Source organism: Drosophila subpulchrella, chromosome 2R (assembly GCF_014743375.2).
Source record: "Drosophila subpulchrella strain 33 F10 #4 breed RU33 chromosome 2R, RU_Dsub_v1.1 Primary Assembly, whole genome shotgun sequence".
NCBI classification, from domain to species: domain Eukaryota; kingdom Metazoa; phylum Arthropoda; class Insecta; order Diptera; family Drosophilidae; genus Drosophila; species Drosophila subpulchrella.
The window spans coordinates 12,386,356-12,408,644 of NC_050611.1; the positions used below are offsets into that span (position 1 = coordinate 12,386,356).

The 22,289-nt window shown below is 45.3% G+C and overlaps 8 protein-coding genes across 15 annotated transcripts in view; 2 read left to right on the plus strand and 6 right to left on the minus strand.

The window, feature by feature from the left end:
- Window positions 1-41: 41 nt before the first annotated feature.
- On the minus strand, window positions 42-1,086 carry LOC119551887. The gene is made up of 5 exons (XM_037861485.1): window positions 985-1,086; window positions 812-925; window positions 434-672; window positions 269-379; window positions 42-213 (listed from the first exon to the last, which is right to left on the minus strand). The coding sequence occupies exons 1-5, from the start codon at window positions 1,084-1,086 to the stop codon at window positions 42-44; spliced, it is 738 nt and encodes a 245-aa protein (XP_037717413.1).
- Window positions 1,087-1,258: 172 nt separating this feature from the next.
- LOC119551558 lies at window positions 1,259-3,264 on the minus strand. Its single transcript, XM_037860954.1, has 5 exons — window positions 3,245-3,264; window positions 1,952-2,068; window positions 1,670-1,884; window positions 1,497-1,607; window positions 1,259-1,439 (listed from the first exon to the last, which is right to left on the minus strand). Exons 2-5 carry the CDS (start codon window positions 2,060-2,062, stop codon window positions 1,259-1,261), a joined length of 618 nt encoding a protein of 205 aa, XP_037716882.1. The 5' UTR covers window positions 2,063-2,068; window positions 3,245-3,264.
- Window positions 3,265-3,336: 72 nt separating this feature from the next.
- On the minus strand, window positions 3,337-5,751 carry LOC119551559 (general transcription factor IIH subunit 1). 2 transcript variants are annotated; one of them, XM_037860955.1, is made up of 6 exons: window positions 5,724-5,751; window positions 5,289-5,557; window positions 4,896-5,234; window positions 3,878-4,840; window positions 3,644-3,819; window positions 3,337-3,586 (listed from the first exon to the last, which is right to left on the minus strand). In XM_037860955.1, exons 2-6 carry the CDS (start codon window positions 5,440-5,442, stop codon window positions 3,461-3,463), a joined length of 1,758 nt encoding a protein of 585 aa, XP_037716883.1. In that variant the 5' UTR covers window positions 5,443-5,557; window positions 5,724-5,751; the 3' UTR covers window positions 3,337-3,460. The 2 variants fall into 2 exon arrangements, with proteins under 2 accessions (XP_037716883.1, XP_037716884.1); XM_037860956.1 differs by having other exon boundaries at window positions 5,681-5,729.
- Window positions 5,752-6,355: 604 nt separating this feature from the next.
- On the minus strand, window positions 6,356-7,091 carry LOC119550372 (activity-regulated cytoskeleton associated protein 2). The gene has a single exon (XM_037859018.1). The coding sequence runs from the start codon at window positions 7,002-7,004 to the stop codon at window positions 6,420-6,422; it is 585 nt and encodes a 194-aa protein (XP_037714946.1). The 5' UTR covers window positions 7,005-7,091; the 3' UTR covers window positions 6,356-6,419.
- A 1,301-nt stretch (window positions 7,092-8,392) lies between these two features.
- Window positions 8,393-10,783, plus strand: LOC119550950 (activity-regulated cytoskeleton associated protein 1). The gene has a single exon (XM_037859976.1). The coding sequence runs from the start codon at window positions 8,482-8,484 to the stop codon at window positions 9,250-9,252; it is 771 nt and encodes a 256-aa protein (XP_037715904.1). The 5' UTR covers window positions 8,393-8,481; the 3' UTR covers window positions 9,253-10,783.
- Window positions 10,784-11,584: 801 nt separating this feature from the next.
- Window positions 11,585-12,822, plus strand: LOC119550225. The gene is made up of 2 exons (XM_037858792.1): window positions 11,585-11,742; window positions 11,916-12,822. The coding sequence occupies exons 1-2, from the start codon at window positions 11,680-11,682 to the stop codon at window positions 12,693-12,695; spliced, it is 843 nt and encodes a 280-aa protein (XP_037714720.1). The 5' UTR covers window positions 11,585-11,679; the 3' UTR covers window positions 12,696-12,822.
- A 460-nt stretch (window positions 12,823-13,282) lies between these two features.
- Window positions 13,283-16,657, minus strand: LOC119550224 (spermatogenesis-associated protein 20). Of its 3 annotated transcripts, XM_037858791.1 has the most exons (6): window positions 16,534-16,591; window positions 16,394-16,475; window positions 16,179-16,334; window positions 14,458-15,924; window positions 14,131-14,336; window positions 13,283-14,070 (listed from the first exon to the last, which is right to left on the minus strand). In XM_037858791.1, the coding sequence occupies exons 3-6, from the start codon at window positions 16,316-16,318 to the stop codon at window positions 13,607-13,609; spliced, it is 2,277 nt and encodes a 758-aa protein (XP_037714719.1). In that variant the 5' UTR covers window positions 16,319-16,334; window positions 16,394-16,475; window positions 16,534-16,591; the 3' UTR covers window positions 13,283-13,606. The 3 variants fall into 3 exon arrangements, with proteins under 3 accessions (XP_037714719.1, XP_037714717.1, XP_037714716.1); XM_037858789.1 differs by having other exon boundaries at window positions 16,179-16,322; window positions 16,394-16,657; XM_037858788.1 differs by having other exon boundaries at window positions 16,394-16,657.
- Window positions 16,658-17,824: 1,167 nt separating this feature from the next.
- The window catches only part of LOC119549620 (protein Shroom), a 48,882-nt gene continuing 44,417 nt past the window's right edge, over window positions 17,825-22,289 (minus strand). For all 5 annotated transcript variants that reach the window (XM_037857795.1, XM_037857794.1, XM_037857793.1 and 2 more), the window contains 3 exons: window positions 19,012-20,473; window positions 18,473-18,730; window positions 17,825-18,404 (listed from right to left, as the gene is read on the minus strand). In XM_037857795.1, the coding sequence (XP_037713723.1) occupies window positions 18,141-18,404; window positions 18,473-18,730; window positions 19,012-20,473 (1,984 nt within the window). In that variant the 3' untranslated portion in view covers window positions 17,825-18,140. The remainder of the gene's footprint in view (window positions 18,405-18,472; window positions 18,731-19,011; window positions 20,474-22,289) is intronic.

The following is a 22,289-nucleotide window of genomic DNA, read 5'->3' on the forward strand; positions in this document are numbered from 1 at the left end:
AGTAAAAACAGGCCATGCTAAATTCTTTGTAATTCTGTGGTCTATATTTTATTGCGTTCAATGTGTCTTAGAATCTCTTCAAAGGGTTCTGATATGAGGTCTAGAATACTTTCGCCACAGCCCGGCTCATAATAATGGCAATGGTCATTCCAACCATCGTGTTCCGCTTGATAATAACGAAGGGGCAGATCTTCTGACTCTGAAGTGCTGGGACTAAAAGGTTACAAATATATTATAATGGGTTTTTAAAAGGCTCTCTTCATAATACCTGAACAAAACATGCACTAGACTGCCCAAAACGCCATTGAATTCATCCAGTTGGGCAGCACTTATCTCACAAATTAGGCGTAGCAAACATGATTCACCTTGGAAACCGCTCCTAAAATATAAGAATTAGTAATGCCTGATAAACTATGAATAATATATTACCAACCTTTTTAATTTATCTATGAAAATACGATAGATATTGGATCGTGTCAGCAGGGATCTAACTTTACGTTCTTTGGAGAGTACTTCGGTGGCTTCCTCCACTTCCTCCTGTTCCTCTCCACCAGCCTCCGTTTCCTCCACCGTGCAATTTTTGCATCCAGAGGCTAACTTTCGAGAAGACTCTGCCTCCGTGTCCGTATCCGTATCTTCTACCACTTCCTCCGACTCTATGGGACCGTTTTGCTGGAACAAGTAGAACCATAAGTAAACAACCCAACAATACTCCCATTCTGATTCATCTGTTAATTGTGCCACAAAAGAGTGTTAATTGTCAACAAAAGTGGCGTTTTATAGCCGCAAACAAATCGAAAATTAAACTTACAAATATTGTCCATTTCTCCCAGCTTGCTGGTAAATTGTAGTTGGCCTCAAAATTGTAGGAAACAAACACATTTCGATGGGGCAACTCGAGCGGAACAGCAATGGCGGCAAAGATCTAAAGTTCCGATAGCATAGGAGTATCTTTTAAGAACAAATTGTTCTTGAATAACTTACACCATGGGTACTGGAGGCTGTGAAGGCCACAAAGGAGTTGGTCAGGTCCAGGTAAACAGTTAAAAGGAAAGTCAGGCCAAGAAAGTAACTAGTGAAATCCATTTTCTTAAACCCAAAGAGCACGATAGACCTCCACGATGTTCAGCCAGCAACTGAAGTGCAATTGAAGCTGAGCACTCGCAACAAGTGCGTGGCAAACGCCTAGCGAGTGACCGCTAATTAGATAGGTAAACCCCCCAGAAAAGTACTTTTCGGTTCTCGTCAGTACTCCAGTTTATTTTCTTCTTCGTCGGCTTACAATGTCGCCAAGAGCCTTCTCTAGTGGAACAGAAATCAGGTCCAATATGTCATGGTCACAAGTCTTAGAGTAAGCGGAGCACTCCTGATGTTTTCGACCATCCCATTCGGCTTGGTAATACTCATGGGGCAGGTTCTCTTCCTTGGAGCTGCTGGGACTGTAAGAACATGAAGAGTTTTAGGGATCGTACAGTTGACCCAAATAAGTAACTAACCTGAATATAATATGAACTAGACTGCCCAAAAATCCATTAACTTCACCCAGTTGAGAAGCATTTGTATCGCATATTAGGCGCAGTAAACAGGCTTCAGCAGGAAAACCAGACCTAAAAGAGCAGTGAAATGCTTAAATATTTAATATCATTATTTTTATATTTATACCACCCACCTTCTTAATTTATCCCTTAACATGGCATAAAAAACAGAGCGGCTCATTAAAGTTAAGGCACGCTTTTCACGAGATGCCGCTTTTGTCGACGAATTACTTGGGGCTGTGCTATTTCCCTCTATTCTCCAATCTTTGCAATCATGGCAGTATCCTCCTTTGGCCTCTCGTCCCGTCGTGGGATATGTCAGATAGCTATCCTCAAAGTCCTGACCCATCTATAGGTTTCAAGAAAAAATCTAATTTAGACAAAAATTTCAACGAACAAACGTATTTATAACCCACCAAAATCGGAGGATATTTGTACACGTGTTCCGGCTGATAGTAGTTAAACTCGTAATTGTAAGACAGAAAGACATTCCGATGTGGCAAACCAATGGGCACCGATATGGCCATGAATATCTACAAAGCAAAAACCACATTTTAAACATCAGCTCACAAGCACTTGATTCAAAATTACCCCATACTCAGAGTTGGTGGTATAAAACAACGTAGAATTAACCAAATTCAAGTTTATTAATATGGCACAGAGCAAAGATCTATTTATCAAAGATTTGATCATGGTATGGTATCCAAAAGAGCAAGCAATATTTCCGATGTTCGTTTGTAAGCGTTTTAAATCTAACTGGCGGCCGCTTTGGACAAAAGTCGGGAAGAAAGGTGCGTGCTCAAGAAGCTGTTAATTAAAACCCAGATTTTAAAATCTGTGTCGCGCCGAATCGGTTTAATGCAGTTCAAACTGTGAGCGCTGACCGATCAACCAGTTTATTGTTTTCCATTTCTTCTGTCCAAAACTTCCCGAAGAAGATCGAGCATCGGCCTTGAAATCAGATCCAAAACACACTAATGATGGAATACAAATTTGTAACTAAACGAAATTATGACATTGCGGTTCTTTAAAGAAAGTGGCATGGCTAGGGCCATAAATATCTATTATCTATCTATATCTAATTAAGGATCTTCATTAAAATATTTCAGAATACACTGTTATTATAATATTTACACCAAACTCCGCGTTCGTTTGAAATAACAAAGTGGATCCCACTAATGCCCACTTTAAGTATATAAGGAAAAGGAGTATCTGAATATCAATTTTTTTTTTTAAATATCCTTGACTTTTGTTACGCGACCAAGATCATCCAGTTTATTGTCTTCCATTTCTTCTGTCCAAAACTTCCCGAAGAAGATCGGGCAACGGCCTTTAAATCAGATCCAACACACTCTCTTGATAGAAAAAAATGTGTAACTAAACGAAATGAAGACATTGCGGTTCTTTACAGAAAGTGGCATGGCTTAGGCCATAAATATCTAAATTAAGGACCTTCATTAGAATATTTCAGAATAAACTGTTATTATAATATTTACACCAAACTCCGAGTTCGTTTGAAATAACAAAGTGGATCCCACTAGTGCCAACTTTAAGTATATAAGGAAAAGGAGAATCTGAATATCCATTTTTTTAAATATCCTTGACTTTTGTTACGCGACCAAGAAGTGCCAGCCAACTGAAGCGCCTAGCGCCCAAGATAACAACTTTTATAGTTCCGGATCTGTTAATTAACTGGCACGAGTACGCACCAAAACCGCAGCTTGTGGCGGACTCAAAATAACCACACGCACGACGAGAGGCCGATAATTCTCCAGAAATAGACTTGAAAACAGGGCAGGTCTACCAAGTTGCAAATAATGTTTTATTTCCATGCGTTCCGCATACGCTTATAGTTACTCCTAGTCTATAATAATGGTTCTTGAGGTGTGTTGCAGACGCTCGAGCTCGCCTCCATTGAGCATTTGCTACCTAGCGTTGCGTAGTTTTCGCTCCTTCCAGGTGGCGAACTTGCCGTTGGCGGTGCGCAGTAGCTGGTTCATGTGCTGGGTCAACGAAGACCGCAGCGGCGAGAGTTCGTGCATAGCGCGGTTCTAAAAGGTACGAGGGTTTATAATAATATAACCAACGGAAATGGTGTAAGAACCCACCTCAAAAGGCACTAGTTTGGCCATTTTGAAACGCTGCAAGGTCTCGTGCATACGCTGCAGCTTTGCCTCCAACTCTTCGGAGGTGGGCGGGAAACAGCTCCAGAAGTGCTTCAGCAGCTCGGACAGTGACAGATATAGGTGTCGCAACTCTCGTTGGAAGTCACTGGGCACAAGTTCTGCAAGTCGAATGGGAAATTTAGTAATATTTATTTTAATGAAAGTTAAAATACTTACGCCCTGCTGACTGCTCTTGGAAACCGCGCATCATTGAACCGCCAGGACTGAGCTCTCCCAGGGCATTTACTGCCGCCTTGGAACAAATGAAAGTACGTTGCACGTTGCGATTCAGCCAGGATTCTGAGTTCCGCACAAGCTTATACTGCACTTCTTCCAGACTCATGGAGTCGTGGTGGTTGTCGTACATGCTGTTCTGGACAGGGCCATTCAGGTAACGCTCCACTTTAGACAGTTCAAACTGTTGGGCCTTGTTGGCCTTATCCCCATGGGCGGCATCGTCGTCCCCTTCCATGTGGGGATCGCCAAGATCCTCGTAATGAATCTTTTCCATCAGTCGTTGCTTCTTGCTCTGCGGCTCGTCTTTATCCACCTGGTCGGCGGAACTCTTCGTGGAGGAAGCCGTGGCTTTTCCGTTCAGACCGTTCGTATAGGCGGATTGCGAAACCGGTCCGTTAGCATTATTGGTGCCATTGGTCATGGTCGAAGGCGCTGAGGTCACATTGGTACAGGTCTTGAGCACCATAATGGAATGCTGGTTGAACCGCTTGATCATGTTTTGATGCACGATGTTCCCGCTGTTCACTACGTTGCGATCCCCGGCCACGCTGCCGAAGCCCTCCTCCAAAGGAACATCCTCGAACTTCTTGAGGTCCAGCAAGGGATCACCGGCTCCCTGCAGCACAGCCGCTTTTAAGGCCTGGTCATCGATCTTGCCGCACTCTGTGAATATGTCCTTTGTGCCGGCGGTGAGGCGGTCGCGATGAAAGTAGTGCGACTGGAAAAACTTGGTCCAGAACTCGGACTCTGGCATCTTCGAAGGCACATTCTCGAAATGCTTGCGTTTAACGGCGGGATAGGTCTTGAAAATGCAGTGAATCACGTCGGAGGTGAGGTTGTACTTGAGGCCGTTGCAGCCATCCGTTTGCGGCTTAATGTCGGCCAGAAAGGCTCCAGAGACACCTGGGATTATAAAGAGAATAAGAAAAAAGGAGCACTAAATGATTTTCACACAGACCGATCTCCTGGGTCTTGCCCATCTTCTTCAGGGCATGATCCTTGGCATGGGTAGCCCAGAACTCGTCGCTGGTTAGGACTTTGGTGATGACGAGGTCCTTGTAGAGCTGCAGCAGATTGGGGTTCTCCACGAGGATGCGGTTCTTGTCCTCCAGGTCCTTGTCCACCTTCCGCTTGAAGTTGGGCAGCAGCTGCTGCAGCAGCTCCTTGACCTTGTCCCTGTCGGCAAGCATGGCGGGCTGTCCCTGGCGATTGACGAAGTGAAAGGTGGAGGTGTTGCCGTCGTGGAGCACCACCTGGAGCTGCACCTTGGGCTTGCCCTCGGGAGAGATCTTTTGGGCTGTATATGGAAGGGTTAATAAATCTGGATGGAAGAGTTCAAAAGTTAACCCACTCTTGATGTCCGCATAGCGATGCGAGACCGTGACCGTGTCCCGATGCTCTGCCATCCAGGCCACCCGCTCGTTCATCACGTAGAGGGTTCCGTCGCCCTTCTTGTACCGCACCTCGCCCATCTGGAGCAGCACATCCTCGCTGCTGGTGGTCATCGTGTCCTCCGCACGGTGCTCAGCAGTCGCAGTCCCAGTCGTAGATCCACGGTCGCCGTCTCACATGAGAGCCTCCAAAAGGACGAGAAGGGGAACGACAGCAGTTGCCTGCCACCTGAAAGAGCAGGAAATGCGATCTGAGAAGCATCTTCGGCTGGCGGAAAAGTGCCGCCATGCATTCGGGGTTGTCGGCTCCGCCGGCGGCACTTTCCCCCATTTGGCGGTCGGCGAGACGCACAATCCCACGTTATTTTCACGAAATTGCTGGAAACTAAACGCACCTCGGCTTTTGATGGGATGACCAGAAAAATACCTTTAATACCACTTTTACATACCGAAAATATACCATTTTGCGTGTTGAAATATACCGAAATTTGGCAAAGAGTCACGTTACACATAGTGATATAACTAAAAATCGATAATGTCGAAAAGGTATCGATAGGAAACTAAAAAATATACTGCCGAGAGCGGGAAAATTTAAATGCAAATTATCTCTGTAAATTTATATTTATCTGTTTAATTGTTTTATTAGTTTATGCATACATTTTAATTACATTATTATTTATAGGAAATATTATTTGTCGCGGCATCATGTTGTGATTTTTACATCCGAGACATTTTGTCGAATTCGGTTTGACTGTGAATCTGATTTATATGCAACATGAGTTTTAGTTAATAATGTTATATATGTACTGAAAGGTTATATAAATAAGATACTTAATTAAATATTTTTATTTGAAACAAGTTTGAAAGATTTGTTCAAATCGAATTCGAGGAATAGATTTTTGCCAAGTCAGCTGGTCAAAACCCATGATTATTAGAAGTTATTTTCCTCTTTCGAAATAATTTGAATATCTTCTGAAAAGTTATCCACTTAAGAGCTTTATAAATGGATAAACAATATGGGGTTGAATGCTTTTAATTTAATTTCTCTTTTATTTGCCTAGTATGTACAACTAACTAACTTAGGTTTAACTTTAGTGCTTGGTGCGCTCCACAGTTCGACCCCGATCGAGAAGCTCCCGGAAGGTCTTGATCTCGTGCCGTGGAATGCTCTCCCGGTACTTTGGCTGCATCAGTCCGTAGATAAAGTCCAGTTCCGTCTCCTCGTCGTGTCGTCCCTCCGGCAGCTTGGCCAGCAGGGCTCGCTGTTTGCACACAAAGGAGTCGATTACCTCGCCGTGGGCCTGCTTCGTCTCAAAGATCTCCATGTAGAGCTGATAGGAGGGTTTGGTCGGCGAGAAGTGATCCCGCAGCAGTTGCAGGGCATCCGGCCAGGTCTTGGCATCCCGGCGCACACCCTTCCACCACATCACGGCTATGTTGTTGAAGAGCAGCGGCAGACCCTTCAGGGCATCCTTATCGCTGATGCCCTCCATCTCTTTGTAGGTCTCCACGGCGTTGATGAACTCATCCACGGCATCGTGATCCCGCTGCCCACTGAATTTCACCGCACAATTGCTGAAGCTGCCCTTTGAGGGCGGCTCCTCTTCTTTGATGGGTGCCAGCGAACGAATTGTTTCGATGAGTATGCGAAATTGTTCGTCGGACATCTGTGTCATCTTGGGGCCGCTTCTGTGGGTTCTGTTTGGGTTCCGCGAAAAGTAAACAAACAACGAACTGCTCCAAATTTCAAGCCCAATCGTTTTGCTGGCAGGGGAGCAACTGGCGTTGAATTTTGCCTGCTCTGCGATTTCGCTCGTTGTGAAATTAAAACGCAGTTCGCTCTTTAAACACCGCTCTTTGGGAGTAGTATTTTATTTTAGTGGGTGAGCATTTGCTCACTTGCTGGGGGTTCACCTCTCCTATCTAAATTTCGATTTACACGAATTTGTTCTCTAGATAATAGTCCCAGATAACAGGTGGCTTTAAAACATGCCATTATTATAATTGATGGACAGAAAAATATATTTCTTACTTTAAACCAAATCAGTTTATTTATGTTTTATAATTATGTTTTCTAGTACAACCGGTTTCTTTAAGTCATCACTATTGATTTGTCATCACAAATTATATGGCATTAACTTTATACACAAACAATTTATGACGTCATATAAAAATAGCGTGTAGCTTAGGCAAACAAAGTTTGTACTCTTGCTTCTGCCTTTAATATACAAATATAATAACTGAACATGTCCCAAGAAGTTATACACATTAAATTCTTGAAGTGGACTTAATGTTTGTTCTTCTCAGTGTGGAAATGTAAGCACTATATCATATTTCTATGGGTTATGTATAGTTTGCTTTTGAAAACAAAGAAATGAATATGATATGATATTAAATAAACAACAAATGATTTCACTTTTTGATGAAAAGTCTGTAAAGATTTAATCGCATGTCACTAACTGAGCTATGAGTAAGTTCGTAGAATTTCAAACGTCAATGTAATGTGCAAGCACTGAGCAAGAATACATAATGTGTTTAAAATTTTTTATTAAAAATTAGGGGTTTCCAAAACCATGATAGCATAGGCGGTTATTTTATTTTAATTTGTCATAAAATTTGTAATCTTCGAAATATTTCAAAGAACAAAACCATTACTAATAATTGTGATAACAACTAAATATGAAATCCAAAAAAAAAATGGCAAAGTCCGCTATTGAAAACGTACATACATAAAAGAGAATTCCAAGACTTTCACATTGAAATGTAATGAAATAAATAGCCAGAGGGCCTCGCAAAATTGTAGGAAGATTTACCCAAAGACTTAAACAATTTTCTGTGGAAATAATCAATTAAAACATATTTATAACCCGGTTTGCTTACCATTTTTGGGGCTAGTTACCGGCTTTCAAGCTGATACTATAATATGGCAGCGATGATTCACTGGGCGATAATAAGAAAAACACAGGCCATGCGCGCTCTTGGGGGCTGCTCCTCTCTCACTGCGGCTCTATTTCACAACCGGCGGGTATAAAAGGCCCCCCATAAGAGAGAGCTCCTCAGTTCAACTCAACGGCCGCATTCGCTACACAGGCTTTGTCCGCCGACTGAACCCCAGGAGTTTTATCACCTAACCTCACTGAAATCCAACGCAAAATGGGTGAGCCCGTAACCATGACCAACGAGCAGCTCCATGCGCTGATCGAAGCGGTGCGGTTGAGCGCCACTAGTGCCGCCGGAAATGCAGCAGCAGCCGGCGGAGCAGATGCCCAGGGCGCCAAGGTCAAGGGCAGCTTCGCTGCGTGCACACACAATTTCGGCGGTACCCGCGATCACGACGTGGTCGAGGAGTTCATCACCAACATCTTGATCTACAAAGAGCTGGAGAGCATCAGCGATGAGAACGCCCTCAAGGGTATCTCGTTGCTGTTCTACGGACTGGCGAGCACCTGGTGGCAGGGCGTCCGCAAGGAGGCCACCACCTGGAACGACGCCATCGGCCTCATCCGCGAACACTTCTCGCCCACGAAGCCCGCCTACCAGGTCTACATGGAGTTCTTCCAGAAGAAGCAGGAGGACCACGACCCCATCGACACCTTTGTGGTCCACAAGCGGGCGCTGCTGGCCCAGCTGCCCAGCGATCGCCACGACGAGGAGACGGAGCTGGATCTGCTGTACGGCCTGCTGAACATCAAGTATCGCAAGCACATCGCCCGCCAGAGTGTCCAGTCGTTCAAGGACCTCCTGGAGCAGGGCCGCATCATCGAGCACAACAACCAGGAGGACGAGGATCTGGCCGCCGCGTCGAAGAACACCCGTGGCTCCAAGCGAACCAACCGCTGCACCTACTGCAGCTTCAGGGGCCACACCTTCGACAATTGCCGCAAGCGCCAGAAGGATCGGCAGGAGGAGAATCAGGAGGATTAGGTGGCCACACAAGCCCACACACATCTCGGGGGCGTCGGCCACCACATGACATCACCACCGGTGGTTCCGCCCCCACCACACCAAAATAATTCAGAACTTTTCGTGGCCACACTGGCCGTTCGACGTCAGCGAGAGCCCAACATCCGGAGAGAGAGGCAGCAACATGTACGGCAGCAACACCACCAGCAGCAACATGCACGGCAGCAACAAGCCGCCTGCAATCTCAATCTCCTCCAACTCACTGGCAATGGGCGTGCCGGTAAGCCTCGATCAGCTTCTAAAACCCGTAAAATCACGCTGTTTGTATTACTCTTCGTATTACCTCGAAAACGGCTCTACTTTTTCAATATTTCACGCCGCCCAGTCGGCTGTTTTGGCACAGAACGCCAGCACTTGATCAGCAATTATTTCAATTGCAACATTGAACTTTTGTATTTACAACTTCAACAAGAAGCGCTTCGAGAATTATTGGGCTGGGGCGGCTGAAGATCAGGCATTTCGTCCGAAAAATCGGTTATTCGCAATGGAGAAATATTAAGTTTCAAACCAGAGGCACCGCCTCGAGTTTGAAATTTTTGTTTTGACATTGCGACTCCGAACGGATGTTGCTTGATCTTCAGTCGCCCCCAATACCCGATAATTCTCAAAACCGCTGGCTCCACTTTGTGCCGCTCAGCGAAAGAAAGGCGATAGTGGCCAGGAGAGATATATGATCAGTATATTGAAAAATGTACGGATTATATATCGTTTTAGCCACCCTTATTTGCTGCTTTTTCGACTGATCCTGGTCCTTTGTGAAGCTGGCAAAAAACCCCCCGCCCGGTGATCGCCCACTTAGATCCTTTTGCACGTGACATTGGCAGCCCCGAGGGGCGGCTACTCCCATTTCCGGTTTCAGCTTCGGCTGCTTCCGGTTGCGGAAGTCGTAACCCCTCGCTATGTCTCTGGTGCGAGTGGAGCTACAGTGGGCGTGAAACGGGCAAAACCAGAATTTCCTCGGAAATTCAAAAACCAACCATTTGACTTTCGTCAAATTCCAATCGTTACCACATAGCACTACGATGGCTACCGAATCGCCGTCCGTGCGGTTGGCACGTCTAATTGTCCCATACGGTATTACGGGTGTAGGGCTGTTTAACATTTCACCCCTGCGATTCCGCGACAAGCTCTAGGCACGCCATTACCCAAAAAAAAAACACCAGGGGCTGGGTCTCGTCACTGCCACGCCCCTCCAGCTGGCACCGACTCGCCTTGCCCCCCCATGCAAAACCAGCCTCTTGTGCAGATGACATAGGCGCGTATAGCCATCCGACCCGGAACAGGAACTCTTCCGGAATATGGTGGTCAGACTTGAACCGTGCGCCATCATCTGGAGACTTGGCCACAAGCACACCGATAGTTTGACCCGCGATCCTCACATTGAAACCAAGCGTGGGGCCTATTGATGACCGCAAGTGGCTGCGTGTAACCGCAAACCAAATTCAACATGAAAGACTGAATCCAGAAAACATTAAACCACAAAAACTAAAAACTCACAAGGCTATTGAATGTTTTTATTTATTGGGGGGAATGGGAATAATTTTTACAGGAAATCCATGCAATCATAGAAAAAGAGGGTTAGGATCAAAGAAATCACATCTATATCTTTAGCAATCGTTTTTATCATTGAATCATATGAAATAGGCAAAGAATTTATTATTAAATAATATGTAGTGTTACAAATATAATTGAAAGTTAAATATACCACATTAAAATAGGAAAAATAGGAAATCCATGCATTCATACAAACCCAGGGTTAGGATCAAAGAAATCAAATCTAAATTTTCAGGTATCGTTTTTACCATTGAACCATATAAAATAGCCAAAAAATTCATTTTTAAATAATGTGTAGTGTCACAAAACTAATGGAAAGTTAAATATACCTCAAAAAGATAGCAATAATAGGTATTAGCAAAACAAAACATAAACAAGTTATCGATAGACTCCATTCCGGCGGAAGTGACAGCCGTGACACAATGTTGCTTAATACCAGATTCAGTATTTTCATTCTATATTTTGTTAATTGTTTTAATGAATTTGAAAGTATTTAACAAATTATTAAAAATCTCCGGCCCCAATTTAAACAAAGATAGGGATTTTCTTTAGAGGGGCTAGCATCTTTATTATACACTTGTTCCTGTCGACTCTTAACAATGTTGTTCTTTAAGTAATGGAATGTTAAAAGTTATTTAAAGAGTTATAGGACTCTGTTTTTTTTCCATAGATTTTGCATAGGCAACTCTAAATACGAATTTGTTTTGAATTTCGAACGAGTAGGCCAGGCATTTTGCGTGACTTGGCGCTAGGCCCACGTTGAGCTGCTTTGTGAACGGTCACTCTATTTCAACAATAATATTTCCTAATCAATATACCTGATATCAACAACTGATGCACAAAACACACCGTCTCACCACCGACAGCCAGTACATGGAGGTCGAAGGCTTGCTGCAGGTGAGTGGACGCACTGCGTCCGGCGCCGATTCCGGTTAATCCACAGACGGCTACAACGCCCTTTCTTTTCGCCCCGTCGCACAACACCGCACCGCACCACTCCGCTCTCCACTCTCCGCCCACTCGAAAAACCTGGCCAAAAACCACGAACACACACTCACACACTCGCACAGGCCATGGACATGCCCACCAGCCACGATCCGGAGGCGGAACTGGAGCCGGAGTCCACGTCGCTGTGCCGCCTGAGCCGCTACAACGTGACCAACCTGTACGACGGCCCGACGGGTGGGGGGTCTTCTCTGACCTCGGGCCGACAGCGCTGCTACACAATGCCGCATGTGCCACCTCCAGCGCCGCCCTCCACGCCCACTCTGCTGACCAACGGGGGCGGCGGCAGCAGCACCTCCGTATCCGTCTCCATTTCGCCCACCTGCTCCACGGGAAGCCATCCTTTAGATGGCCAGAGCCTGAGCCAGAGCCCCTTAAACCACTTCATTTACGTGAAGAACGGCAAGAACCTGCGTCGCGAATCGCGCTGCGTTGACTCGGAGTTGTCCAAGTTGTTCAACGTGGTGTCGATCACGAACCGACTGACGGCCATCAAGAACCGCAGTAGTTCCATTTCAAATCCCAGTGGAATCCTCAATGCCTCGCGCACCATATCGAAGTTGAATGGGGCGACGGCCACCAAGATCTTTAAGATCCATCGTGATCCCAAGGAGTTTCTGCGCGAGACGGACGAGGATTCGGTGTCGGCGCCAGAGTACGACGAGGAGGAGGAGGACACGCGATTCCGGTTCTTCCGGCGAGCGCGCTACTCGCGAAGGTACAGCACTTCGCGGTCCAGTAGGAAATTCGCGCGGAAGTTCGCCCGATTTGAGCACCATGAGCGCATGGAGACCATAGTGGATAGCTTCGATGCGGCCATGAGCTTCAACGATGCAGACACCTGAGAGGCAGAGGCCACGACGACGACAAAGACGACGACGGCAACAGTTGAGGATGAGGCATGGCAGATGGTCGGCCAACCAATGTGATGAATGTGAATTTCAACTAAATTATTTTAATTGCTACAAACTACTATTATTACGATTATTATTACCGATTACCGAGCTGTTCTCTCCATACGTTTAGTTTCCTTCTACGCCGATTGCCGTGGCCTCCGGGATCCCGGCTCCACTCCCATAATCGATCGGGTTTGGCTGCGGATCGCGGACGCAGCGCAGGGCACGCATTTAGTTTAAAGCCTAGTTTTACGCCTACGCCTCTGGGGCGGAGCAGGTGCAGCCGACCACCCACTGGTGGATTGCTCCACGAACAGAACGATTCCAATAAATGCACAAAACGTGTTGTATTCGAGAAGAGAGATTAATCGATGTTAGTTTCATTCAAACTATTGTTGTGGAAAGTGTTTGTTTCCTTAAAAATTATAATTTAATTAATCATTTTATGTTTTTGTGGAATATTTTATGATGGAACTCTATAACTGAACCCCATGCAATATGTAGATGTACCGAATATATATTTATATAATACAAAATATTTTTTAGGGTTTACCCTGCTGTCTTTATTAACTTTTTTTTTTAGACATATATGGTTATTTTTAGTATTCTGTCACTTTAAATTCAGCAACTTCAACCAACTCTAGACAATTAGGGAGCAATGCAGGTGGCGAAAGTCTCTCAGACTTGACAATGGAAGAAGCTAGGGTAATATGACTCTGTCGCAAGTCTAATGGGGTCTCTATTAACGACTACTTATGACTATGCAGTTCCGAGAACCAATTTCGCTTTTGAAGCAAAAAAAAAAACAACAGTTAATACCATCTAGATGGTCTTAATCTAATTCGAGTAACTCTCAACATTTAAACACGTTTCGAGAAGAAATACGCCGTGAGATTCTCCTCCAGCGTCTGGGGATCGGTAACTGGCATACGGCATGCCCGCTCGTGGCAAACGTAAACCGTAGTTTTACCACTGACCATCTTAAACTTGGTTTGCAAGCGCTGGTTGGAGGCGTCTTCCGGATTCGATGGATCCACACGCACAATGATCATGCTCGGGATGTAAAACTTGCGGCAGATTTCTACGAATCTCTGGGTGTCTGGAGAATCCGGACCCACCACTGCCACCAGATCCAGTCCGTTCTCGTGCATCAGCAGGGCGGACAACATCTCTGGGAGAGCATGACCAAACGGCGATATGTCGGCAAAGAAGTTCAACAACCTTCCGGCCCTCTCGAGATGGGTATTCTCGTCGTAATAATGTCCCAGAAGGACTAGATTCCGGGCGGCTACACTGTTACCACAAGGCTCGGCCCCATCGTGGTCTTTAAAAATAAAGTAATCAGTCGTTTTTACATTAATAGCTAACATCCTATCCCATTTACCTTCCTTGAGCCGCACAATAACGTTGGGCGAATCCTGCTGCGAGAAATAGTACGCTCCATTCCTCTCATCCCAGAAAAGCTTATCCTGGGTGTCCTGCAACTCTCTGGCCCAGTGCAAGGCGCTTACGTCTAGAGTAGCCTTGTAGTAATCCAGCAAGCCCTTGATAAGGAACGCATAGTCATCTAGAAAGCCATCGATTTGGGATCTAAAACGGACAGGAATTTTTTAAATCAAATTTTAAACTGATACCTTCTTAATAGGTAAATAATAATTTCTGTAAAATATATAGTTTAAATTTATAGCATAAAATACGGTCTATAACTGACTCATTGTTCTCCAGAGTTTCGTCGCCAACAGCCACACCATAGCAAGAACGGATGAGAAGCTTTTTTTCCGGATCGTACATCTCCTTGCGCAGAAATTCGAGAAGTTCCTTGGCTGTCTGCATATACTGTTCCCGATTGGCGGAGTAGCAATTGCCCATCTTGCAGAGTCCTGACAACACTAGGCCATTCCAGGCGCATATAATCTTGGTGTCCAGATGCGGACGCGGACGCTGATCCCGTAGAACGTGCAGAACATCATTGGCTGCGGCCAGCAGCTTCTTCAATTTCTCCGCTTCCAAGCTAAAGTTGGCGCATGTCTGCTTCTCCGATCCTCGCACGATGAGAATATTCTTGCCAGTGAGGTGACCATGGGGATCACTATAGGTCGGAACATTTCCCTTTGGCTTTAGACCATAGTGGAAAGCATAAATCTCAAATGCCCGTTTGGGCGTAATGTCGTCAAACGCCTGTGCCTGATCCTTGAAGGCAGCTTCGATCTCGTCCCAGGTCCAGGCGTAAAAAGCTCCCTCTACTTTAACCTTATCTTCGTGGGTAGGTAGCGAATCGGCATCCTCGCCAGCATAGAAGCCTCCCAAGGGGTGTCGTAGGTCCTTAACCAAGTACTTGTAGATTTTGTCTCCGTAGTCCAGAAAGGTTTCGTTTCTGGTCACCTTGTAGGCATTAGCAAACGCTGCCATTAGCTGACCCTGATCATAGAGCATCTTTTCGAAGTGGACGTTGTGCCAATCTTGTGTGGTGGCGTAGCGGGCAAAGCCTCCAAAAATATGGTCATTTATACCACCCTTTCCAATACGATCCAATGTTTCAATCACCATGTCGAGCACATCCACATCCTTAGTGATGAGATAGCCATGGAAGAGAAAGTTAAGCCGAGGAACCTCCGGAAACTTGGGCTCCGATCCAAAACCTCCATGGGTCTGGTCGAATCGCTGCTTATGGACGTTGATGCCTTCCCTAAGCTTTTGCATAGCACTTCCTGCTCCAAATGCTGCATCAACCACAGCTGCAGCATCCTGGTTCTTCTGCAAAGCACTGATCAAAGTGGATCCGGCCGATACAAGGGATTCTCTATCGTTTTCCCACTTCTTAGCAATGGATTTCAGAACGGCGCTGAAGGAGGGCATCCCATAGCGGGATTTCGGGGGGAAGTAAGTTCCTGCCACTATTGGAGCCAAGTCAGGAGTTAGCCACACGCTCATGGGCCATCCACCGCTGCCCTTGGTCATCAGCAGAAACTGCATGTAGACCTTGTCGATGTCCGGACGCTCCTCCCGATCCACCTTGATGTTTACAAAGTGTTCGTTCATTATGGCCGCTGTTTCTGGGCTCTCAAAGGATTCGTGCTCCATTACATGGCACCAATGACAGGTGGAGTAACCCACTGAAAGAAAGATGAGCTTGTTCTCGCTGCGGGCCTTCTCGAAAGCCTCCTCGCCCCAGGGATACCTGAAAAGAGCACACATCAGATCAGCACTTTATGGTGATGTTACCAGTTTTTTTTACACAAACGTTTATATAATAACAAAGATAAGGTATTGAATTGAAAAATGTAAATTTAAGGGTAAATAACCTGTTATGGGAGCTGTTTTACCGGGTTGGAGACATCTATAGTATTGTTTTTGTAGCCTTTGGGTCTGATTTCTTATCACACGTGACTTAAGGTTAAATGACTAAGGGTCAAGTGACCTTTTCCTACTCACCAGTCAACTGGATTGTGGGCGTGCTGCAGAAGATACGGCGACTTGGATGCGACTAAGCGATTGCCTTGCTTTGGAGGCTCCTCCTTGGGTGTCTCCACCTTGGAGGCCTCTACCTTGGATGCTTCTTCACCGGTGGCCATTCCTCTAAATATTTGGCTGCGTTACTCGAAAGAAAAATATTAAAACAGGTGGTTGATAAGACGTGCGACACCTACTTGCTCACAGGACGACTACGACTACCAAAACCGATGTCCGGGAGACGCAGGTTCCGACGCACCAATTCGGATGGCGATGTATCTGTTTGGAGTTTCAAGGTCGTGAGAGAGCTTCGGATCCAGGGGAAGAGCGGTCTGACCCTGAACATAGCAAACAAATCGGGATTCTCGGGGCTTGCGCTTTGCTTTCACTTCTCGACCTCGTCCAATGCCAATAAAACTGCAACGTGTGCGACTGGAACTGACCAATGTTTTTAATATTGTTTTGCATATCGGCTGCAGAGATGGAACGAGAGCCGATGTGTATGCGATACTATCGAGCGACAAAAATCGATTATACCCCCTTTTAAATTACGGTAACGGATTTCATCTTTTTTTCAAATTCATTGTTAAATAATATGACAGTGGTATTTATGAGTTCCCCTGCATTATTTTTGAGGATCCAAGGAAAAAGTTTCTAATTTTTATTTAAAAACTCCATTTTCATAAAAAAAACAACGGTAGCTACGTTTATAAAGACAAGAGCGGTCGACATTTTTGGGAATCAAACTCTTATCCGCTTGTACAGTGCGTTTTGAAACATTTAAGGCATACCAAAGTTATTTCTCCAAAAAAATATTTTTTTTTCTCTTAGCATTGCCTAGGCCAACAGGTCAACGTGTCGTATGAGCAATTTATAAAGAAAATTTAAAACCAAGCGCAACTCACAAAAATTCCAAAAATTTTCGAAGATCTATTTCAACCAAAATCGAACCAAAAGTTTTCAGAATCTTCAGAACAAAGGATTGTCACTACTCTCTTTATACAAGTTGTAATTACCATAATTATTTATAAAGGCACTCTCTAAAAAAGAAACAGAAGAGTTTTTTAGAGCTTCAATGTGAATCGAGTTTTCCACTTTCGCGCTCAACTCAGATTATAATTTTTTGTGCCAAATACATTTTCCCATTTTCTCATAGTGGTATTTATGAGTTCCCCTGCATTATTTTTAAAGATCCAAGGAAATCGTATCCAATTTTTATTTTAAAACTCCATTTTCATAAAAAAAGACAACGGTAGATATGTTTATGGAGACTAGGGCTGTCGACATTTTTGGGAATCAATCTCTTATCCCCTTGATCAGTGCGTTTTGAGACATTTAAGGCATACCAAGAGTCATTTTTTCAAAAAAATACTTTTGTGTTCAATGCCTAGGCCAATAGGTCAACGTGTCGTATGAGCAATATTAAAAGAAAATTTGGGACCATAGCGCAACTCACAAAATTTTTAAAAAATTTTGAAGATCTCTTTCAACTCTCTTTTTTTTTAGAAACTTTAGAGCAAAGGATTTTCACTACTCTCTTCAATATCGCAACCTGAAGAAAGGGGCAACTAAGTTTTATATTGCCTACTTTCGGGTGTAAACGCAATTCGCTTCCTTGAAAAAATACATTTCAATAATTTTCATAGTTTTATTAATGCATAAAGTTTATCTTTGCTTTGATAATTATGTAGAAAATGCTTACACCTATGCGGCCGATATATAGAATAATTAACCTACTAGCTAGTTGAAAATCACAAATGAACATACAATATTTATACATTATAGTGTGGGTGTGGTAATTAAGCACATCGTTTTAAACTAATACACATTGCGGACTGGACTGGCAGATCCTGTGAAATCTCTCGATCGGCTCTCAACTTTGAGTTGACAGCAGGGAGAATCGAATCGGCCAAGTTGGCGATCGGCCATAAGCCATGGGCCAGGTTAACAATCGCTTTGGACTAGCGCATCGCTGAGGGAACTAAGCTGCTCCTCGCTGCCCTTGACCCTTTCGGCCAGGTCGCGAGCATCGGCGATCAGTTTGGCCTTCATGTTGATGAAGTAGTCGTAGTCGGCGCACATGTCCGCACTGAGGTTTTTGCCCAGCAATCCGGCGATGCTGGTTCCACGTCGATCTATATCCGCCTTGAGGCGCTGTGCCTCCTCCAGCTGCTCGCACAGCCGATCCCGCTTCGATTCCAGCGCGCCCTAATAATTATAGAGAAATTATCTTTAGTTAAATGTCTTTTAAGATTTATAATCAATTTGAAACCCACCTTTTCCTGCTGGCGCGTTTCCAGGCTGCACTCCGTTTGGGCCAAACGCTCGGAGAGCGAGAGGAGCAAGCTGGTGATGTGACCCACGTCGTCGACGTAGGTGCGGAACTTGGAGGCTTCGCTGGGACGGACCTTCTCCGCCAGCTTGGCGAAGAGATCCTGGCCCAGCTTGTCATTGGCCGAGCACTCCTCGGCGATCGTCTGCTGCTCACGCTTCAGGGAGCCAATTTTTTGGTTCAAATGCTTGATGAGCTCATCCTGTTAAAAGGAGAAAAGAAATGGGTTATATAAAGGATTTTCAAATATATACTCAAAACATTTGAGATCGGAAAAAACCCAAGATAGAATGGTCTCAATTCCTTTTAAAAAAGTGAGCGGACGACTACTTTTTCGAGTAGATACGTTCTTGATATCAATACAAAAGTGCTCTCGCGATGAAAATAGAGATGAAAGGGATATCGATTTTTTTATAAACTTCAGATTGAATCGATCTTGGTTTTAAAAATCATTGAAATGTTTTTGATCCGAGGATTACTTACCATCTTTTGCTTGATTAAATTCGTTGGCTCCTCGCTCGGCTCGCCCAGTTGGAGTTCCATACTGACCACTCGGATCTCGGCGGACGAGGTGATGGACTTCATCCGCATCAGCGTCGAGGTGCCCACATCCCTTTTGGCCAGACGCAGGGGCACATCCGGATTGTACAGATTGCTCACGTACTGCGAGGTGGGCTTGCAGATCTTTGGTGTCAGGATTTCGGCGATCTTATCACCTGCCGGCAGGAGCATCACCAGCTCCCGGCTCATCTGCTCGTAGTCCAGTTCGATGGGCTGTCGCTGGCGTGGCTGCAGAGTGGTCCTGGTCGGATGCTCCTCGCGAGCCGCCTCGAGGTCCGTGTCCCTGTCCTCCAGTTCGTCCGTTTGGCAGGCCATGTCCGTGGTGCTGGGCTTGGGGTTGACCATCAGGACCAGTTCGCTGCGTTGCATCAGCTGCAGTTCCTTGATCTCGGGCTCGGGAGACCCAATCTGCTCTACCTCCTCATCCTCATCTTCTAGTGGCGGCGGGCTGGGCGGAAGTGGTGGCGTCATCAGTGGTTCATTCACAAAACTGGCAGTGGGACTGGTTATCAGGGGACTGGGACTGGTGAAGCCACCTAGTAGGCCCGTCTCACAGAGATGTGCCGACATGAGTTGCGACTGCAGCTGGGTAATCTTCTCGATGTTCTCCCGCAGAGAGTCCTGGCGGTTCATCGCGGGCTTGGGCGGTGTGGTCGGGTGCATCTGGTTCGTGTTCAGGGTGGTGCTGATCACCTCGGCGCGGAAGATGTGCGCCTCGGTCTTAGGAATCGGTGTCGCTATAGGATTGATGATGGTGCCCTCCAGGGAGCTGGTGCTCAGGCTGCAGTCCGAGTGCGAGGAGGCCGGCGAGAGGCGTGGCGGTGTGGGCGTTGGCGTCAGTGTGGGCGTGGCAGTGGGCAGCACCTCCTCCAGCGTCGTCTCCAGGTCGTGGGCGGCCTGCTTGAGATCCACGTGGGACTGGGACATTAGCGGCATGGTCACCGCACTTGTGTGCTTCACATCGTACGACTGAGATCTCGTGTATTGCTGCGGGGTCACGGGCTTGGGGCTCTTGCCGTATCCATGACACAGAACCGGAGTGGAGTACCGCTGCCCACTGGCGTAGTAGGGGGGCGTGGCACCCCCACCCCCCGGCGAGTTCCCGGACAGATTGTTGTTGGAGCCATATCGCAGGGTCACATTGGCATCGCCATTCGGCGATCCTGGCTGCAATTTTCCCGGCTGCTGTTGGAGCTTAACGCCCAGCGGCAGGACATCCGGCAGATTGTTGGGCAGCTTGCCGGTCACCCCGTAGCTGGGCTTTGTGTGCGCCACCAGGTCCTCGTTGGAGGTCAGGGTGAGCTTGTAGATGCCATGGTCGGGATCTGTGTTGTTCAGCTTCTCCAGACTCTGGCGCGGCAAATACGAGGCCTTCGAATTCGATCTGTAAGGGTAGATCAGAATAGTTTCATTAGTAAAAGTTGAAGAGAAATAATCTTTTTGACACTTAAAGATTATACGAATTTAAATTTTACTAAAATAAAATAAGTATAAAATGAATAAGTAAAATTAAATATTAAACATATTATTATATTCGTCGCTTGTTTTCTTTTACTTTTTCAAGTTCTCTCCCACTTTTCCTATAAAAGCTATTCAAGGAGGATCCCTGTGCACACAGTTATTTCACCTCATTAGAAACATCTCATCAATATTAAAAAAAACTCTGCAGATATATACAAATATATTACGTAGTTTGTAATGGTTGAGAAATCTTAAACGAAGTAGATTTACGATATTCGTTTTAAGAAAAGGTTCATTAAAAAGATGTGATACTCCGACTTCATTAGGTTTAATATATTCTTTGTTTCACAGTTGATTTTTTGTAGCTTGTGGGCGTTGTACTGATGCTAACTAAAATCAAGCCTGGCTTTAATGTCCCAAAATGTCAGCTCTCCGGGTTCAACCGTGGGGTCATCGGCAGCAGTCACCACGACTTGGAAGAAAACCCAAAAAATCCCAAAAAAATATTTCCCAAATCGCTCGTCTCATTAATGCAAATGTGCGGTTATAATCTGGACAGATGCTAATTGAGTCCTGGACAGGCGCAGCCAGCTCAGAAAACCCGATGCAATCTTCATCTCCAAGCACCCACATATTGTAAATTATTGTAATATGATGGCGAAAGCGGCGACCGATGAAATTATTCTGTGCACGACGCGCGGAGACGACAGTTCGTCGTGTGTTAAGCTGATTTCCAAGACGCAGGGCACAAAAAGACGGAATAAAAACGAAAGTGAAATGTTTACAGTGCAATTATAAAGAGTTTTATGTTTCAGAGTTTTAGCGTTTCAGCGATTCAGAGTTTCAGAAAAGCAAAAGTCAGAGCTGTTTAAGTGTGCAGGGCGTATGACGGCTACGTCCGCTTCCCCTTGACAACTTTCAAAAGTGCTAAACTAATTTGTTATGTTTTTGTGTACCTATCATCTCGGCTTTTATTGTAAAAGCTGTTTTGTGGGGATTTTAGCGCATACCGTTCGGCTTGGCCACCCCCAGGTTGCCAAAATCTTTATTGTTTCTGCACTGCATACATATGTATGTAACCCCACATGATGAGTGGTATATGGTATTTTGCATCTGAAGAAAGCCGTCGAAGAAATGTTGTCGCATTTGCATAAATTAAGAGCAGAGTGAAAGAGATAAAGCTGGAGCGGGGAATACGTTTTTTGGCCTGGCTTACATCACAGAGCCAGACAAAACAGCTGTTAGATGCGATGTATCTCCATGTGTATCTCAGCCCAGTTAGCATTTGCATAAGCCAGTCTTTTGTCTAGTTCCATCTCGGCTCCAGCCCCTCTTCCTCTTCACTTTCTTCGCCGAGAGAGCCATTTCGCCTTTCCTAATCACTTCCGTTGGCCTGTTGAGTAAGTCTCTCTTTTTTTCAGCTGCCAATTTGGCTAAGACAGAGGCATGGAACAGTTGCATTAGCATAGATTTGCATATCGGGCCGATGACATCACAAGAGTTAATTGAAAGCAGGTCTAACGTAAGTCCAGAACACACAGAACACTTACAAAAGAGCTGGGGAAACAAGAGATAATTACTCATATCTTGTGGATACCATCTTGTAATCTTATTTTTACAGCATAGATAAGGCCTTGGAAAGCCGACCCTTGTAATACCACCAGAATTCCTCTTTCAAGCAAAAGATTTACCCGACATAAGCCTATTATGCATATACACACCCTCGAAAATGTAACAGC

Excerpts from the sequence above, each read along its gene's own strand:
- LOC119550950 (XM_037859976.1), top strand. The coding sequence starts at position 8,482 with ATGGGTGAGCCCGTAACCATGACCAACGAGCAGCTCCATGCGCTGATC.
- LOC119551887 (XM_037861485.1), bottom strand. The coding sequence starts at position 1,086 with ATGGATTTCACTAGTTACTTTCTTGGCCTGACTTTCCTTTTAACTGTT. Across the intron at positions 673-811 it reads GGGAGAAATGGACAATATTT|CAAAACGGTCCCATAGAGTC; the intron begins GTAAGTTTAATT and ends TACTTGTTCCAG. Across the intron at positions 214-268 it reads CTAGTGCATGTTTTGTTCAG|TCCCAGCACTTCAGAGTCAG; the intron begins GTATTATGAAGA and ends GTAACCTTTTAG.
- LOC119550225 (XM_037858792.1), top strand. The coding sequence starts at position 11,680 with ATGCACAAAACACACCGTCTCACCACCGACAGCCAGTACATGGAGGTC. Across the intron at positions 11,743-11,915 it reads AGGTCGAAGGCTTGCTGCAG|GCCATGGACATGCCCACCAG; the intron begins GTGAGTGGACGC and ends ACACTCGCACAG.
- LOC119551559 (XM_037860955.1), bottom strand. The coding sequence starts at position 5,442 with ATGACCACCAGCAGCGAGGATGTGCTGCTCCAGATGGGCGAGGTGCGG. Across the intron at positions 5,235-5,288 it reads TCGCTATGCGGACATCAAGA|CCCAAAAGATCTCTCCCGAG; the intron begins GTGGGTTAACTT and ends TTCCATATACAG. Across the intron at positions 4,841-4,895 it reads GGGCAAGACCCAGGAGATCG|GTGTCTCTGGAGCCTTTCTG; the intron begins GTCTGTGTGAAA and ends TTATAATCCCAG.
- LOC119551558 (XM_037860954.1), bottom strand. The coding sequence starts at position 2,062 with ATGGCCATATCGGTGCCCATTGGTTTGCCACATCGGAATGTCTTTCTG. Across the intron at positions 1,885-1,951 it reads ACAAATATCCTCCGATTTTG|ATGGGTCAGGACTTTGAGGA; the intron begins GTGGGTTATAAA and ends TGAAACCTATAG. Across the intron at positions 1,608-1,669 it reads TTAAGGGATAAATTAAGAAG|GTCTGGTTTTCCTGCTGAAG; the intron begins GTGGGTGGTATA and ends CTGCTCTTTTAG.
- LOC119550224 (XM_037858788.1), bottom strand. The coding sequence starts at position 16,542 with ATGTTCAGGGTCAGACCGCTCTTCCCCTGGATCCGAAGCTCTCTCACG. Across the intron at positions 16,335-16,393 it reads CGTAGTCGTCCTGTGAGCAA|CCAAATATTTAGAGGAATGG; the intron begins GTAGGTGTCGCA and ends CGAGTAACGCAG. Across the intron at positions 14,337-14,457 it reads GAAACTCTGGAGAACAATGA|ATCCCAAATCGATGGCTTTC; the intron begins GTCAGTTATAGA and ends TGTCCGTTTTAG.
- LOC119550372 (XM_037859018.1), bottom strand. The coding sequence starts at position 7,004 with ATGACACAGATGTCCGACGAACAATTTCGCATACTCATCGAAACAATT.